The 18,045-nt window shown below is 41.0% G+C and overlaps 1 protein-coding gene across 4 annotated transcripts in view; it reads left to right on the top strand.

Annotated features, from left to right (window-relative positions):
• Nucleotides 1-18,045, top strand: part of LOC140465701 (phosphatidylinositol 5-phosphate 4-kinase type-2 beta) — a 111,573-nt gene that overhangs the window by 59,456 nt on the left and 34,072 nt on the right. For all 4 annotated transcript variants that reach the window (XM_072561348.1, XM_072561347.1, XM_072561350.1 and 1 more), the window contains 2 exons: nucleotides 15,141-15,293; nucleotides 17,401-17,547. In XM_072561348.1, coding sequence (XP_072417449.1) covers nucleotides 15,141-15,293; nucleotides 17,401-17,547 — 300 coding nt within the window. The remainder of the gene's footprint in view (nucleotides 1-15,140; nucleotides 15,294-17,400; nucleotides 17,548-18,045) is intronic.

Raw genomic sequence — 18,045 nt, 5'->3', positions numbered from 1 at the left:
GAATGAAAAATTTGATTCTCATAATTCTTTTTTTGCACTCTCTACCTCTTTCACATCCTTTGTGCCCAGAACCAGGCACAGTTCTCCAGTTGAGGCTGCACCAGTCCTCTGTAAAAGGTTAACATAACTTGCTAAGTTGCTTCAAAACATTATCTTGTAATATTATAAGGTGAATCTGCATTCCTTCAAGGACATGAGATATGATTAATAATGAGTAAAATGGTGATCAGTCAGGTCATTCAGAGTGATGGTGAAAGTGGAACTTGAAACAAAGTGTAGATACTGTTCCCTATAGCCACATATTCTAATAATACTTTAGGGACTGAAGGATCCTGTTCATTATTCACAAGCCTTCATTAAAGAGACAGTTCAAGCCATTCTTGGCTACAAGATCTGAACAGAACTAAATGATTTAGAGGGTCTCAGCCTATTTTTTGGACTGATCATCTCCAGAAAAGCAGGACCCTGTCACACGCTCGAGCTTGGAATATTGATAATGCCAAGTCTGCAAAATAATAGCCACTCTTCTTTTACCTCTACTTTTATCGCACTGCTTTTCTCAATCTGCTGTTTCACTTCTGTTGTTTTCCCTCCCTCTTGCCTCCTTCACTTTTTGTTTTTCATTAGTAAGCAATTCCATTCTTTTTGTATCATTCTTCTCTGCTGGTGCTCGCTCACTGTTTCAATTATTCTTACTCTTTGTCTTCTGTTTTAATCGCTAGCCTCCTTCACTTTTTTTCCTCCTTCTCTATTTCTCTCACTCTCTTTTTCTTTATTTCTCTCTCTCCCCCCTCCCCCATCCATCTCCCCCATCAATCCCCATTGACGCCCCCCCCCCTCTCCGGGGCTCCTCTCGTGTAGATGACCCAATGCTGGTTCCTTCAGTTCCTTGGATTTGATATGTTAGAAGGAACATGGGAAAGACTACATTCTCTGAATAGGATGAGAAATCAGATCTTTCGAAACAACAGAGGAAACAGAATTCTTAAATATGACGTATTGGCTGGCTTAGGAAACAACACTTTGTATTTATATAGCATCTTTCATGGAATGAAACATCCTGAGGGATTTTATAGAAGTATGACAAAACACACAATAAGCCACTGTGCCTTCAAAGAAGATATTAAGTCAGGTACCCAAAAACTTGGACAAAGAGCTATGTTTTAAGGAATGTCTCAAGAGGAAAGCAAGGTAGAAAAGCCCAGAGACTTTTTCCAGAGGTTATTCCAGAGTTTGGGGCCTAAGCAACTGAGGGCCAGGCCACCAATAGTAATGGTCGTAAGATATTGGAGCAGAATTAGGCCATTTGGCCTATCTAGTCTGCTCTGCCATTCAATCATGGTCCATATGTAACTAGAAATCTACCAATCTCTGCCGTGATCTTAGCCAATGATTGGACTTACAAAGTTTCTGTGGGAGAGAATTCCAAAGGATCACCAATGAGTGAAGAGGTTTCTCCTCACCCCAGTCCAAAATATTTGCCTTTTATTCAAAGACTGTGTTCCCTGGTTCTCGACCCCACAGCCAAGAGAATCAGGTTCCTTTGGAATTCTCTCCCACGGAAACATTGTAAGTCCAGTTGTTGACTAAGTTCACAGCAGAGATTGGTAAATTTCTAGTTACAAGTGGATCATGATCGAATGGCAGAGCAGACTACATAGGCCAAATGGTCTAATTCTGCTCCAGTATCTTATGACCATTATTATTGGTGGCCAGGTCTTCAGTTGCCTAGGCCCCAAACTCTGGAATAACCTCTGGAAAAAGCCTCTGTGCTTTTCTACCTTGCTTTCCTCCTGAGACATTCCTTAAAACATAGTTCTTTGTCCAAGTTTTTGGGTACCTGATGAAGGGCTTTTGCCTGAAACATCGATTTTCCTGCTCCTCGGATGCTGCCTGACCTGCTGTGCTTTTCCTGCACCACTCTAATCTAGACATATGTTTCTCAACCCCATTTCCCTGCCTACTACTCATAACACGTGATCCCTTACTAATCAGGAACCTATCCATCACTGTTTTCAATGCACACCATGACTAGGTCTCCACAGCCTTCTGCGGCAGCACATTTGCTCCTCTTTGGCTGAAGAAATTTGTCCTCATTTTAGTTCTAAAGCATCTCGTCGCTCTGAGGCTGTGCCCTCTGGTTCTAGTCTCTCCTACTAGTGGAAAGATTTTCTCCACATTCAGTTTATTCAGGCCTTTCAGTATTCTAAACTCCATCGAGTACAGACCAACAGTCCTCAACCACTCCTCATATGACAAACCCCTCATCCCCAGGATCATTCTTGTAAACGTAACTTGTAACTGGGGGAAAGAACATAGGAACAGGGGTAGGCAATTCAGCCCTTCAGCCCTGTTCCACCATTCAATGAGATCGTGGCCTAATATGTGTCCTAACTCCATGTGCATACCAATGGCCCATCTTCCGTAATACCTTCACTTAACAAAAATTTATAAATCACAGATATAAGATTAACAACTAATCTAATATCCACTGCCATTTGTGGAAGAGAGTTCCAAACCTCTACCACCCTTTGTGCGTAGCATTGCTTCCTAACATCTCTCCTGAACGGTCTCGTCTTAGTTCTCAGATTCTGCCCCTAGTTCCAGGATGCCCAACCAGTGGAAATTGTTTATCTTTATCTACCCTGCCTTTTCCTGTTAATGGTATTCAAGAGGCCAGAATTGGAGATGTGCAGAAACCTTGCAGGAAAGGAAGGTAGGGAAGTCACAGAGCTATGGAGAAACAAAGCAGTGGAGGGATTTGAAAACAAGGTTGAGTGAATGAGGAGAGATTGTGAAGATTGGACCCATATGCTCTGGAGTTTAGAAGGATGAAAGGCAAAACTCCAGAAGTTCATAAAGAATGGTCAGATCAGATGCAGAGAGCATGTTTCTCTTGATGGAGTCGAGAACCAGGGAACACAGCCTTTGAATAAAAGGCAAATATAGTGGGCAGGAGTGAGGAGAAACCTCTTCATTCATTGGTGATCTTTTGGAATTCTCTCCCATAGAAACTTTGTAAGTCCAGTCATTGACTAAGTTCATGGCAGAGATTGGTAGACTTCTAGTTACTAGTGGCATCAAGGAATATGGAAATATGGCATTAAGATGAATGATTAACTGTAATCTAGAATGGGGGACCAGACTCAAAGGGCTGAACGGCCTACTCCAGCTCCTTTAGTCCTATTAAAAATTAAGATTCGGTTTAACCAGAAGCCACTGTAGGTTAGTGAACACAAGGGTGATCAGAAAATGGAGACCTTTGTGGAAAGACAAAAGCACAGTCATTACAGTATGGAAAGAGGCCCTTCGTCCCATCAAGAATGTGCTAGTTATCAAGCACCTTTCTACTCTAATCTCATTTCTCTTGGTCCGTCGCCTTGAATGCTATGACATCTCAAGTGTCCATCTGAATACGTCTTAAATGTTGTAATGGTCTCCATTGCCCTTTCAAGTGGAGCGTTCCAGATACTCATCACTCTGTGTGAAAAAATTCTGCTCAAATATTCTGTAAACCACCTGCTGCTTACCTTACCTGAAAGGGTGGTAGAGGTGGGAAGCATGACAACAATTACCGTAAATCTATGCCCTCCAGTATCGCTTTTCTGCAAGTTAGAACACAGGTAACAGGTTTAGCTCATCTCTTGTTTGTAGAGGCTAGAAAGTGGGTAGCCTGCCAGGTGTGTGCTAGAACAGTCATGCGTAGAACTAGTGAAGGGCATAAACAAAGGTTTCAGCAACAGATGAGTTGTCACATGGGCAAAATAAGTGACATTGTGAAGGCGGAAATAGGTGATCTTAGTGATAGTACAGTTATGAGGCTGGGAGTCATGACAGGATTAAATTTGAACTGAATTTACTTTATTGTCACATGTACTCACATGAGTACAGTGAAAGGTTTATAAGTCACCATTTATAGTGTCATCTTTGTAAAAGTGCCTAGGTACAGACACTTGAGAACATATCTTAGGAAAGAAAGATACAAAAATGAAGAAAATAAAAAATCCAGCATTACCAACCTTCAAATGAACTAAATCACAATAATACATGAGAAAAATAAATAAAAAGTTCGGAATCGGAGTAATAAATTAAAAGAGTAAAGATATAAAAAGTTCAGAATAACAGTCCTTACATGATAGTAGAATTTAAAACAAGAAAGGAAACAAAGAACAGAGAAATTAGTCTAGTTCATGACTCTGGACTCGAGGAGCCAACCTCCTCCCTTGGAATCCCAGGCCGGAATCCGACACTGCCAAAGAAAAGTCACATGGAGTCATAGACCGATGCCAAAGTAGCCACAAGGAGACTCAGTCTGATGCTGACAAAAACCACCACCGAAACCGCCAAAGTTGTGACCAAATTGACTTAATTTCACTCAGTTTACATGGGGAGAGTTGGTATCAGTGGTCAAGGATTGGAGTTTAGAGCAGAAACTGAAAACAATGGCTCCAGTCTTCCCAAACAAAGCCTTTCTTTTTAAAAGAAAAGGTGGACCATGGAAATTTTAAAGTATAATAGGTGAGATTCTTAAAGAAACTGGAGGTGAGAATTTCAAAAAAAAGTGCGAGCTATAGGACTGAGGAAATAATGCAGGTCATTCTGCTACAATGCACATTTCATTCAGAGAAATTCGCTACAGCGCGATTGACGAATTGGGGACACTGTTTCTAAAGCGCAAACCTTTAAAGCGGGAATCGATTATAACACAATTCCAGCCCCATTAGTTTTAAATGGTGCTGCTATTACGTAATTTTCTTATAACACCAGAACAGAACTAGCGCATTATTGCAGACTGACTGTATTACTGTCAGAGAGACATGGGGTGAGAGGGAATATTTTAGTGCAGCACTTGAAAAGCACGGCAGGAACAGATTTAAGCAAAACAGCTGTGCCAGCCAGCAGGGCTTGAAAGCAAAAGGGGTTGGACTTCATGAAAACCTCTCTGACTGACAGCAGGAAATGCTGTTCCCAACTCTGAGATGGAGATATGGTCAGAAGCCAGCTGAGGCCAGAAAGAGGGTTTTGATAGCTTTGAAAACTACTGGGAGCCTGACTTTCAATGTCAAAGAAAGCAAGGAATATTAAGTCTGCAGAAAAAACTGCACCAGCATCTGACACAACATTGACAGGTCATTTTGGAGTGGCAAGTTGGGAATGAAGGACCCCAAGTTGGAAATTGTGCCTTTTTGAAAATTCATTTATGGGATGTGGGGATCATTGTCTAGGCCAGCATTTATTGCTCATCCCTAGTTGCTCTTAGGAGGTAATGATGAGCTGCTTTTTTGAACTGCTGCACCTCTTGGTGTGTAAGGGAATTCATAATGCTGTTAGGGAGGGATGTCAGGATTTTGACCCAGCGCTGCTCAGGAAGTGCTGATATATTTCCAGGTCAGGATGGTGAGGAGCTTGGAGGTGATGGTGGTGGTGGTGGTGTTGTCATGCAGCTGCTACCCTTGTCCTTCTATTAACTATTGACCTGTAGAGGAGAAGGGTGACAAGAGTGACAAGAAGGGTGAGAGATGCAAACCCTGAGGCAGCAAGAATCTGAATGGGATGAAAATTGACTGGCATAGGTCTGGAGACCTAGAGCAGAGAATGGTAGAGCTGGGGAAGAGATGAATAGGATGGAGTTGAGTTGGCGGGGAAGAGGTGAAAAAGGAGATGGGGTGTTAGAAGAGCGTGGCTCAAAGGCTAATAAGAATCCTTGAATGCATTTAACAAAATATTGAAGTAGGCCTTTCTGGCTCAAGATTTGGAGATGCTGGTGTTGGACTGGGGTGTACAAAGTTAAAAATCACACAACATCAGGTTATAGTCCAACAGGTTTATTTGGAAGCACTAGCTTTCGGAGCGCCACTCCTTCAGGTGATTGTGGAGGACACAATTGTAAGGTGCAGAATTTACAGCAAATATTTATAGTATGATGTAACTGAAATTATACATTGAAAAATACCTTGATTGTCTGTTGAGTCTGTCATCTGGCTCAAAGCCATGTCTTAAGATTCCAATAGTATTTAATTTTTTGGTTATATAATTTGATTTCCAATCTATAACAGTAATGAACCTAGATCTATTGACTTGGTTATAGTCATTATGCCCAGAATTCGTAAATGATTCACACATTGGGTATTGATAAGGACCTTTAGAACTGAAAGCCAAAGTTTGCAAATGCTACAAAATCAAAATTGAAACTACGGGAAATACACAGTGAGTCCATTGGCATTTAACAATGAAGACAGGTTGGCACTTCAGATAAGAATGTTATATCATTTTCTAAAGGATGGCCTCTAACTATATTTTAACCTATATTCTATGTTTCATTCACTTTTTAGTTTTTTTTGAGTGTCTGTCAAAATGAGGGATGTTAATGGTATTAGGTGTAATATGTGCACATTTCAGACACCCAGAATTGTGACAGCTTACAGGAGGGTATAGATTAATATGATTGCTGGACAGATCTCTTGAGGGTAGGGAAATATGCAATAAAAACACAGCAGTTTGTAAAGCAGCATTGCCATCTACACAGGTTATTCATACTTCTGCCCTACTTCCCCCTGTGATGAGTTTTGGTGTTGAGACTTGAAAGGTTAGCTTGCTTTCTCTCCATGGATGCTGCCTGACCTGCTGTGATCTCCAGCATTTTTTGTTTTCAGTTCAGATTCCAGCATCTGCAGTAATTTGCTCCTATATCGTGTTTTACCAAAGCTCTCCTCTGCATACAGACTTCACTGTGGTTAGAGAGAAAGACTCGTCTGGTTTGCTGTAGTTTTTAATTCTGTCTTCTGCACAGATGTGTTCACACAGCAGCTTTGATCTCCTAGCTGTGTAATGGTTGCCAAGATATTCAGCTGCTACAACAACAACCATACCATAATTCAAATTAGCTTCAGTTACCACAGCGTTTACAATGAGGTAAAAGTTTTCCAGGGCAATCATTGTTCTGATTTAAAACTTTAATGGCAGCTTGTTTTCTTGAATTAATTTCTGTAATGACAAAATACTGCCAAATCTTCAGAATATCTAGTTTTGTGGGTTCTTATTCAGTTGGTTTAAAGCCTTTAAGCCTTGCTGATTTAATGTTGATGCGAATTATTTATTCCCCTCATGCGTCCGTTTTGATTAAGATGATATTGTTGAATTTTACTGAGCTGTTTTGAATTGCCAACAAGCCACTTGACCACTTGCTTCCAAATCTCCTGTGGTTCTGTCTTGACCAAATTGGTGAGTTGCACTGAGCAATACAGAGCAGAAGGTGACTCAGTCTGGGCAGGTAAGTCTCCTGTTGGAGTAAGGGTGTGCTACATTTTGGTCAGAACTTGGGAGGAGGAGGTGGGGGTGAAAGATCAGCTGTGGCTCCCATCTCTGATCATTGTTCTTTAACCTCTTTTGTAAAACTAATATTCAAACACTTTAGTGTCTGTACATGTAAGGGCTCAGGTACCAAGGTTTGTGAGGGGAAATCAGCCTGGAGTAATGTCGGAGGTGAATAACCCCATTTTTTAAAAAAGGAAGAACAATCCGTTGGGAACTAAACCGAGCTATCAACAAACCATACCTGAGCGTGAGGAAGAACCAATCAATGGGCAATAAATTATAGTGGGTTTAATTGAACTTTACAAAGATATTTATTTTTGATAGAACTTTGAAAGGTTTTCTGCATGTTGTGCCATCTGATCTGCATGTACAAATATTGCATCACCATAGAAGTCATAAAAACCTTCCCTGTTACAAACCAATATATACCCTTACCCTTTTTTTGTTGGGAAGATTACTTGGCCCCAGACCTCAAGACAACTTTATAGGCTTCTGCTGACTTTTCAACTAATAACCCCGATCATTTTATGTTCCTATTTTAACTTGAATGATGACAGTTGACATGGGGTAGCCAATGAGGAAACTGTGGCTTCTCTTTATCTTTCTTTCTCACATACTGTAGATTCTCGTTGCCCAGCATGCTTGTCATTTTCTCCCTGAAGTATTAAAGGGGGTGGCACACTTTCAATTTGCTGCCATTAATATTACCTCTATTACAATTTGTGCACATCTCCAAGATGTAAAATTTTAACATAATGGCTGTTTGCTGACAGTTCTATCATTTCACATCTTTCTTTCACAATGAATTTAGTTTGTTATAACCTTTGGCTTCAGTCAGAATAAGTCATTTGAAAGGCAGTAGTTAAAGACTAGAGTGTACCTGCTGTTTAAGTACTAGCTTTTTCTGTGTGGGTATTGTTCATGAAAAATAGCAGGAAATCTCCCGTATGTAACTAACTACTCTTGTCGCCATATCTTCCGACCTCCCTTGCACCTTTTCCACCACAACACCCCCATCATTGTGCACTTTGACAATCATTTTCGTTTTCTATTTTTATATAAGCCTTTATTTGACTGTCTGTCTGTCTCTTTCTCTCCCCACCCTGCCTCCCTTCCTGCTCTCTCTCGCTGTCTGTGCTTCTCTCTGACTCTCGGTTTCTCTTTTTTTGCCCTGTCTGTCACTCGCTAACTGTCACTCTGTGTCTATCTCATTATGTCTCGCTCACTTTCTGTCTGTCTTTCTCCCTTGTGCTCTCAGTTACTTGCTCAGTTTTCCTCACCTTTCATGTGTCCCTCATGCAGAGCCCAGGGATAAAACAGAGGACCCTTGTTGTTATAAAAAACAATCCCCTTTCACTCTTGGTGTAATTTCCAGCTGAAGGTGGGTGGGGGTGAAGGTGGCAGGAATGGGTTTTGAGTGATTTGGGTAAGGTGGAATTGGGAACCCCTTTCCTGTTTTGTCCTCTCAACACAGTAATCATGACCATGGACAGTGCAGTACTGAGGATGTGCTGTACTGTTGGAATATTACCTTTGGAAAGGTATCATATGAAAGGCCCCTTCTGCCTGACTAAGTGAATATGAACAGACCTGTGGCACATACTGAAAAAAAATTGGAAATTCTCTAGGTATCCAGATCAGTGCTCTCCCAGGTACAAAACTACAGGAAAGGAATTCATAGGTCATTTCAGTCATTTATTTTTCTTAAGACTGTTTATGTGCCAATTAGTTGGTACATAACAACAGGCTACATATTGTCTGTAGGATATCCTGAAGATATTAAAGATGCTTTACAAATGCAAATTCTTTCTTTCCATTATACACATCCTTGTCCATATAATATTTACTAATATAAGATGCATTCAAATTGTCATGTTTGAAATGCACACAGATGCGTGGTAGTGAGTGTCTAGATTTCTGTCTCAGTTTGATTCTGGGATATAGTAAACCCAAGAAACATATAAATTCCTGCCCGCTATGCTGTCTGAGGAGGCCAGTCTGTTTCACTTGAGTTTGACACCAAAAGGACTATAGTGCAGTGTGAAATGGCACTTATAAAACACTCAGGGCTTTCTCTGGGCCTCCCGGCTACTTCATAAACTTATTGCAACAGCCTTGCTTGTCTGCTTGCTTTGAAAGAGAGAATGCTGCCTTAAGCAAAATTAAAACATTCAAAATTTATAGCTGGTTAGTGCAGGCTTTTGAAAATAAACACAATAAAGTGTTTTATGGCTCCATTCTAAACCCCTCTGAGACTGTGGACCACAATAAAAAAAAAGTGGTAATTTTAATATAGTTCAAAATGAGGATGAATTGACAAATATTTTTTGATGCTTAGATTTTGAAATTCTTTTGTGCCACACATCTTCAGATGCTTTCAGAGAAAGGGTTTATTGTTGCAGGTCTGGTGTTGAAAGGAGAGGCTGTCGTTATAAAAGCTGAAAGACCCTACTTTGTACACAAGGGTCCGGTGGAGAATCATTAATGTGTTTTTTTTTTAAATTGTTTTGTATTGTTGGTTCTTAAAGGCCACCTTCCAAAGTGGGTCTCTGCATTTAATGCTTTCATCCATTATGGTCATAAAAGGTGAAATGCATTAGATTGTAATGTTGTTGTTGAGCATGCAGCTTCCTGAGAATAGGCTTTTGGAGCTACAGTTCCTAGATTGTTTGGAAAAAAGGTTTGTGTCATTATTGGATTCATGAATCCATGATGCTTGCACATTTGAAACTGGTTAAATGGTGAGATTAAACATTTTACATTTAAATTGTACGTGATATTTAAACTGGCTTCGTTTTAAAAATTCTTTCAGGGGATATGGGTTTCATTGGCTGGGGCAGTATTTATTGCCCATCCCTCATCACTGTCAACAAGGTGGTGATGAATCACTGCAGTCCATTTGATTGAAAGTAGACCCACAATGCTGTTCAGGAGGGAGTTCCAGAATTTAAGCCCAATGACATTCAAAGAATGGCAATATATTTCCAAGTCAGGATAGAAAGTGGTTTCTTGAGAAACTAGCCTGTGGTGGTTTTTCCTTGTATCTTCTGCCCTTGACCTTCTCGATGGTAGTGGTGTGTGTTTGGAAGGAGTTATCTAAAGAATCTTGGTGATTTCTGCAGCTCCTCAGTCAGTGAGTTCAAATCCCATATCTGAGCTTGAGATCGTCACCTAGGCTGCTGCCCCAAATGCAGTGCCCATGGAGTATTGTGCTGTTGGAGAATGGGTCATTCAACCCCTCAACCTGTTCTTGGTTGATTCTCAAAGCACTGTCTAAGGAAAAGCAGAGCATTCTCTACATCAGTGCTTCTCTTAGCTAGAACCACACAAATTAACCTTAACTATAAGGTTCTGGATTAGTGGTGCTGGAAGAGCACAGCAGTTCAGGCAGCATCCAAGGAGCACCGCTAATCCAGAATCTGGTTTCCAGCATCTGCAGTTTTTACCTTAACTATAAGGTTGTTCATTTTATGGATCTTTGTGAGATCTTGCTGTCTAAAACTGATTTGCTGATTCCTTTACGATTCTGGCCAAGGCTACCAAATTCATGTTACAATCTAGACTTTTTTTCTTTAAACTAGGCAATGGGAGATCCCAGGTGTTTACTAAGGAAACAACACAGAGATTCCATGGTTTTGAACAATCAATAATAAATTATACAACACATAAGGTCTGGCAGCATCTGTCGAGAAAGAAAAACAGAACTAATATTTTTGAATCCGTATGACTCTTGGTCAGAGCTGAAGGACTCAAACTCTTAGCTCTGTTTTTCTGTACTGCTGCTGCCAGACCTGCTGAGTTACTCCAGCATTCTGTGTTTTTTTTCAGACTTCCAGCAACTGCTGTATTTTGCTTTTATACCACAAATAATATCAGAATAGCAATGCAATCTATGATATATTTTTCATATAAAAGTTAGATTCTAACATCCAATTAGCATTAACCTGAGGTAAATATGGGTAACAGACATACTGTGGTCGATCACCCTGTACCACATCTCAAGTAACTCATGCAAGCAAGACAGATTCCACAGATTTCTCAGTAACTCATCTAGATGTTAATTATACGATGGATCATCAAATCTATTGAAAATTTCAGGTGTTCTAGTTCTTCACTGTTAAAGAACTAGGTGCAGAACCCGTTCAAAAGCCTCTCTGTCATTTACTGCCTCAATGATACCCATGTTCAGCAGTACAAATTAGGATTGCACTCTCCTAGATTCTGGAAACTGTGCTGTACCTTGGGGGTGGGTTAGCTCAGTTGGCTGAATGGTTGGTACACAATGCAGAGAAATGCAAACAGCATAGGTTTGACTCCTGCACTGGCTGAGATTGCCATGAAGGACTGTCCTCCTGAACCTCTCTCTATCCTGAGGCATGGTGACCCTCAGGTTAAACAACCACCAGTCGTCTCTCTCTAATGAGAGAGAGCAGCTCTGTGACCTGGTCAGACTGTGGTGACTTTACTCCAGCATCTACATAAAGCACCTACAGTTTCTCATTCTCACCAGAACTTCACCAACATGGTACTACCCCTGCATTTCTCCAAGCTCTAATCTTGCTCAGCTGTACAAAGCACAGACTGCATGTGGGCTACCTCCACCCTTGCTTTCAACTGTGCTGAACTATTAATAGCATACTGTTTCTTCCAAGATTTCACGGCTTTTCCTGAATTCCAACCCAGATACTTAGCTTGACCTCATGTTCCAGATGTCTCCCGAGTCCTAACAGCTTGGCCCCATTACTACAGCAGCTTTCCTCTCCTCTCTGCTACTACATACCTGGCTGACTAGCAATTTAGCGGCTTTCTCTGACTGTTTCCCTCTGACTAAAATTGAATGTTCAATAACCCTTAAACTGTCCTGAATAACCAGTAAACAATTCCTTCCATGTTCTTGGGTAGTACTGAATGTAACGAGTATATTTTGGAGCATCAGGCTCCCTGAATGCTACAATGTTCACAGCGTGCTGACAGTTTCAGTACAAAATAGTTACAAAACAAAAGAATTTCATCACAGCCTGCATAATCATAGTGGCTGAATCTCAAAGGAATTTGTTAATGTGAATCATGTAAGAGTATTTCTGAGAAACATTATAAAATGGCATATAAATGCTAGTCTGCCTTTCTGCCTGTGTTTCAGATTCAGCATGTGCTTATAACTAGGCTTCTCAAAATGCTGAGTAACTTAATTTGATTTCTAAAATTGTAAAAGTGAAATTGCCTTGGGCAAAGCTGCTATTTTGAGAGTGGTTTGTATCGTAGCTCTGGCATTTAAACGTTAATTAATGCCAAAGTGCTTGTGTACTGTAAACTGGTAATTGGACTATGTTATGCATGTCAAATCTGTGGTGTGAATAAGCATACCATTGTTTGCCAGCACAAAGGAGGGCCGAAAATATATATATGTTGGCAGTGTACATAAGACTTTTTGTCCCCTTTTTGGTGTGCTGTTTGGTACTACCCAGAATTTATGAGAATGCATGTTAAACCATGGAGTGTAAAAAAAAACAAAATTTTCAATTTAAAGGTTGCAGCAATCAATTTTAAGGAGGGTGGTGGCTCAGACTGAGGGAGGGGGATCAGAGAGAAATTGGGTCAACCACACCCTTAAAGTCATGCTTGACTAACATGCCATTTTAGTTCTGAACATAGTGAACTCGGCTCCACTGCATATACCTGCATAAAAAGACATTCAATAGGAGGGCCTTTCAGGGTAAATTCTGCAAGGCTGTCTCTCCTGGCTGTAGAGTCTGGAACAATCTCCATCTCAGTTCAGCTGTTCAGGAATGAGGTGAAAAGAAATTTCATTATTTTAAGGATTAGGAACTTTTGGAATTCTACACTCCAGAGGGCGGTGAATATTCCATCGAGTCGATTCAAGGTCGAGATCAGTAGATGTTTTTGATGTCAAGAGAGGGCAAGAAAACCAAGTTAGGTATTGGATTAACTACGATTAGATTGAAAAGTGAAGATGTCTTGAAGGAACATAGGGCCTTTCCTACCAATCCTTGTGTATAAAAATAGCTCTACCTCACATTGCAATACTGGAATATAGGCACTTGCCTTTGTGGATTCAGGTCGGAGCTCAGCCTCCTGCTGTTTAAGATCACAGTGCACCACCTGCATTTTGCTGAGCTGTAACCTCAGATAGACATATCTCCATTTCAGGTGTAGAATGATTCTACTGTTGCTATTGGTCATGGCTACTTTACTTGGTCCAATGGGTTATTTTAAGAAATTGAGGAAAATCACAGCTTAGGTGTAATGTCCATAGGTTTTAATGTTGTCGAGCATTCTTAATTCAGTAATTGTAAATTTCTATCTCTAATCTAAATGCTCTGTACTTACTACCTCAAGTCCATTGCAACCATTTGCAGCAGTGGAATTAATGTGGTGGTAAAATTTTGATTAGAGCATAATTGCAATGTTGTGTATTGGAGACCATACAGGCTCTCACACTTAATGGGAGGAAGAGCCAAACATTAAAAGGGACAATGAATGACGTTAGCAATGTCAATTAAAGCAGGAAAGGTTGTGAAGGAGTGAACTGGAAACCAGAGGGAAGAAAGACCAATTCATTGTAATTGGGAAAACAGCAATATTGATCTGAGGAAAAATTGTTTCACACAGTAAGATTCTGGAAGGGACTTGCTGAGTGTGGTGCTGGAAAAGCACAGCAGGTCAGGCAGCATCCAAGGAGCAGGAGAATCAACGTTTCAGGCATTAACTCTTCAAAGGTCAATTCTCCTGCTCCTTGAATGCTGCCTGACCTGCTGTGCTTTTCTAGCACCACACTCACGACTCTGATCTCCAGCATCTGCAGTCCTCACTTTCTCCCTGTGGTGCAGACAGGTTTGGTTGAGGCATTCAAAGAAAGATGGTAGACTGAGATAGCAAGGATCTTGTGCTCGTCCTGAGTTGTAGATTTCTTATGGTTATATGTATCAAAAGCACAAGATTTTATTTATTTTGGAACTTTTATAGTCCAAAAAAAAACCATGAGTACATGAATCAAAAGGGTTTGGAGGGATGTGGGCCAAACACAGGCAAGTGAAACCAGTTTAGTTTGGGAACATTCTCTGTGTGGACTGGTTGGACCAAGGGGGCCATTTCCCAGCTGTTTTTGAGTCTATAAAAGGGAATGAGATCATTGCCTGAAGAAGAAAGGTTTTGCAGATCTATAGGGGAGAAACAGAGGTATAGCATGAAATGGTTGTTCTTTTGAAGGATATACTGGATTAATGGTGCTGGAAGAGCACAGCAGTTCAGGCAGCATCCAATGATTTCGCTGCTCGTTGGATGCTGCCTGAACTGCTGTGCTCTTCCAGCACCATTAATCCAGTATTTGCTTTCTAGCATCTGCAGTTATTGTTTTTACCTTGTTCTTTTGAAGGGCCAGCACAGCCGCAATGGTCCAAGTGACCTCTTAATGGGCTGTAACTGTTCTGTATTGTAATTCTTAAAAAAAAATCATTCAACGTACACCAGAAGCACCGTTTCTTAATAATGACAGAACTGTTGCATTTATTCACCAAATCTGTGGGACAAGCGACAGAGTTAAGCTTTCAGGTTCTGCACAAGCCTTTCCATGCTTTATCAGGAGGCAGTACTGGCTCAATTGTACTCTCTCTCTCCTCCCTATTTATCCAGTTTCCTAGAAAATTGATCTATACTTTTTGCCCTACCCATTCCTTGAGGAGCGTGCTCCACACTGTTATGACTGTGTCTGGGTAAAAGAAGTCACAATAAGCAATGTTAATCCATGTACCATTTGTTTGAGAAGGTGTTCCTTGAAATTTGCACTCAAAAGCTGTTCTTTCTTTCAGAATTCAGTAACACGGAGTGCTCCCTTAAACAGCGATGCGCAGAATCGAATGGGAGCTCGATTCCTCACCACATACGACAAAAGATTTGTCATTAAAACGATAACCAGCGAAGATGTAGCAGAGATGCACAATATTTTAAAGAAATACCATCAGGTACATTTGGATGCACGTTACATTCGGTTTGATTAATGGCTGTGGCTGTGACAAATGTTGGGCTCTAACATTTGCAAAGTATTAAATGTGCAGCAAGTTGAAATTGGACAGGAAATATGGTGAGCCATCAGAAGTGAAAAAAATCGTAACTTGAGATTTAACACTTGATTTGTTGGTGAACATTTAACTAAAACCTCAAGAAAGTGACAGTTGGGGGAAGAGGAAGGACCTTGTGTCATATTTCCTTTTGGTCAATCGCTTCACACTGATTTGAAGCTAGGTAGGGAGTAACCTCAAACCAAAACACACAGACTTTAGTTACCACGTTGAAATGAATGCTGAAACTTGCAATGAGCACAGTCCAAATCCAAATCAGTGAAGTGGGCAGAATGATGAATCATAGAGATTTAGAAAATAGGAACAGGAGTATTTTTCACCTTTCAATCGCACTCCACCATTCGGTATGATCATGACTGGTCATCCAACTGAGTACCCTATTCCTGCCTTCTGTCTGTACCCTTTAGTCCCTTTAGCCATAAGAACTATATCTAACACTTTCTTGAAAACATTCAGTGTTTTGGCCTCAGCTATTTTCAGTGGCAGAGAATTGCACAGGCTCGCCACTCTGACTGAAGTAATTTCTCCTCATCTCAGTCCTAAGTGGCCCACCTGTATCCTTAGATTGTGAGCCCTGGTTGTGGACTTGTCTGTCATTGGGAACATACTGTGCTGTAATCTGTCCAGTCATAGAATCATAGAGATGTACAGCATTGAAACAGGCCCTTCAGTCCAACTCCTCCATGCCGACTAGATATCCCAACCCAACCTAGTCCCACCTGCCAACACCCAGCCCATATCCCTCCAAATCCTTCCTATTCATATACCCATCCAAATGTCTCTTAAATGTTGCAGTTGTACCAGCCTCCACCACTTCGTCTGGCAGCTCATTCCATCAACGCACCACCCTCTGTGTGAAAAAGTTGTCCCATAGGTCTCTTTTATATCTTTCCCCTCTCACCCTAAACCTATTCCCTCTAGTTCTGGACTCCCTGACTCCAGGGAAAAAGACTTTGCCTATTTACCCTATCTTTGCCCCTCGTAATTTCGTAAACCTCTATAAGGTCACCCCTCAGCCTCCGACACTCCAGGGAAAACATTTCTAGTCTATTCAGCCTCTCCCTATAGCTCAAATCCTCCAACCCTGGCAACATCCTTGTAGATCTTTTCTGAACCCTTTCAAGTTTCACAACATTTTCCAATAGGAAGGAGACCAGAATTGCATGCAGTATTCCAACAGTGGCCTAACCAATGTCCTGTACAGCCGCAACATGACCTCCCAACTCCTGTACTCAATACTCTGACCAATAAAGGAAAGCATACCAAACGCCGCCTTCACTTTCCTATCTACCTGCGATTCCACTTTCAAGGAGCCACGAACCTACACTCCAAGGTCTCCTTGTTCAGCAACACTCCCTAGGACCTTACCATTAAGTGTATAAGTCCTGCTAAGATTTGCTTTCCCAAAATACAGCACCTCACATTTATCTAAATTAAATTCCACCTACCACTTCTCAGCCCATTGGCCCATCTGGTCAAGATCCTGTTGTAATCTTAGGTAACCCTCTTCGCTGTCGCTCATGATTTTGTAAGCCTCTATAATTTTGTGTTTGTTCTTGAGTCTATGCTGCTGTGGATAACAATTGACTTGTACTCCTGGAATGAGGAGGAAATATCAACCAGGTTTCTTGCTGCTAATTTTAGGATGTCTGCTGGAAGTGAGATTAGATTCATCTGTGATTATCTTCATGGCTGAGTAGCCTGCTGACGCTCCTTAACTGTCATCAAAAACGGCCAGCACCCAATGTGTCAAACCCCAGCAAGAGTTTGTGGATTCTGCAGGGTATGGGAAACATAGCAACTATAATTAATAGTAGTTAATACAACAGTGAAAAAGATTGCTTTGCAGTGCAGCTTGAGCTAGAGTCTTGGTGCCCATTGTTCCAGATGGGTCCAGAGGAATGGAGCCTATTTTAAAACGTAACAAAAAGTGTGTATTCGTATTTGACTTTCTTCTGTTTCTGAAAACATTCTTGTTTTATTTTTCTAGTATATTGTGGAATGCCATGGCAACACACTTCTTCCTCAATTCCTGGGCATGTACCGGTTAACAGTAGATGGAGTGGAGACCTATATGACTGTAACAAGAAATGTCTTTAGCCACAGACTCACTGTGCACAGGAAATATGACCTGAAGGTAATTTCCCTGACAGAAACATGTGACCTGCATCAGAATTTCTCTACACAAGAGAAATTTTCTTTCAAAGCCAAGTAGTTCAGTGGAATTTTGTATATTTGGTGTTAGAAGGGGAACCTGCAAGAAATTGATTTTTGCACAGAAAGTATCTTCAGAATTAAATGGTAAGCAAAGTGCAGGGATGAAAACTAGGTAAAGGGGAGAGGGAAGATACAGTCAGCAAGTGAGCATAGGGCAGCTTCTGGAGGAAGAGAGACTGGTAACAAAGTGAAGTGTCTTTTTAAATTTATTAATTTTATGGGCTATGGGCATTGCTGGCTGGGCCCACATTTAGTACCCATCCCTAGTTGCCCTTGGTACAGGGAGAAAACTCCAAAAAGAAGAGAATCTGTCTCAAGGAACATCTCTGATGCTGGGAGAAATGAGGTAACAATCCAGCAACATCCGAACAATGCAAGTAAGGGCATATATTTAGTAAACGTTAGCCACTGCTGTTTC

Source organism: Chiloscyllium punctatum, chromosome 42 (assembly GCF_047496795.1).
Source record: "Chiloscyllium punctatum isolate Juve2018m chromosome 42, sChiPun1.3, whole genome shotgun sequence".
Classification (NCBI taxonomy): Eukaryota; Metazoa; Chordata; class Chondrichthyes; order Orectolobiformes; family Hemiscylliidae; genus Chiloscyllium; species Chiloscyllium punctatum.
Note: the sequence above shows the minus strand (reverse complement) of the source record. Positions and strands in the feature narration are given on the sequence as shown.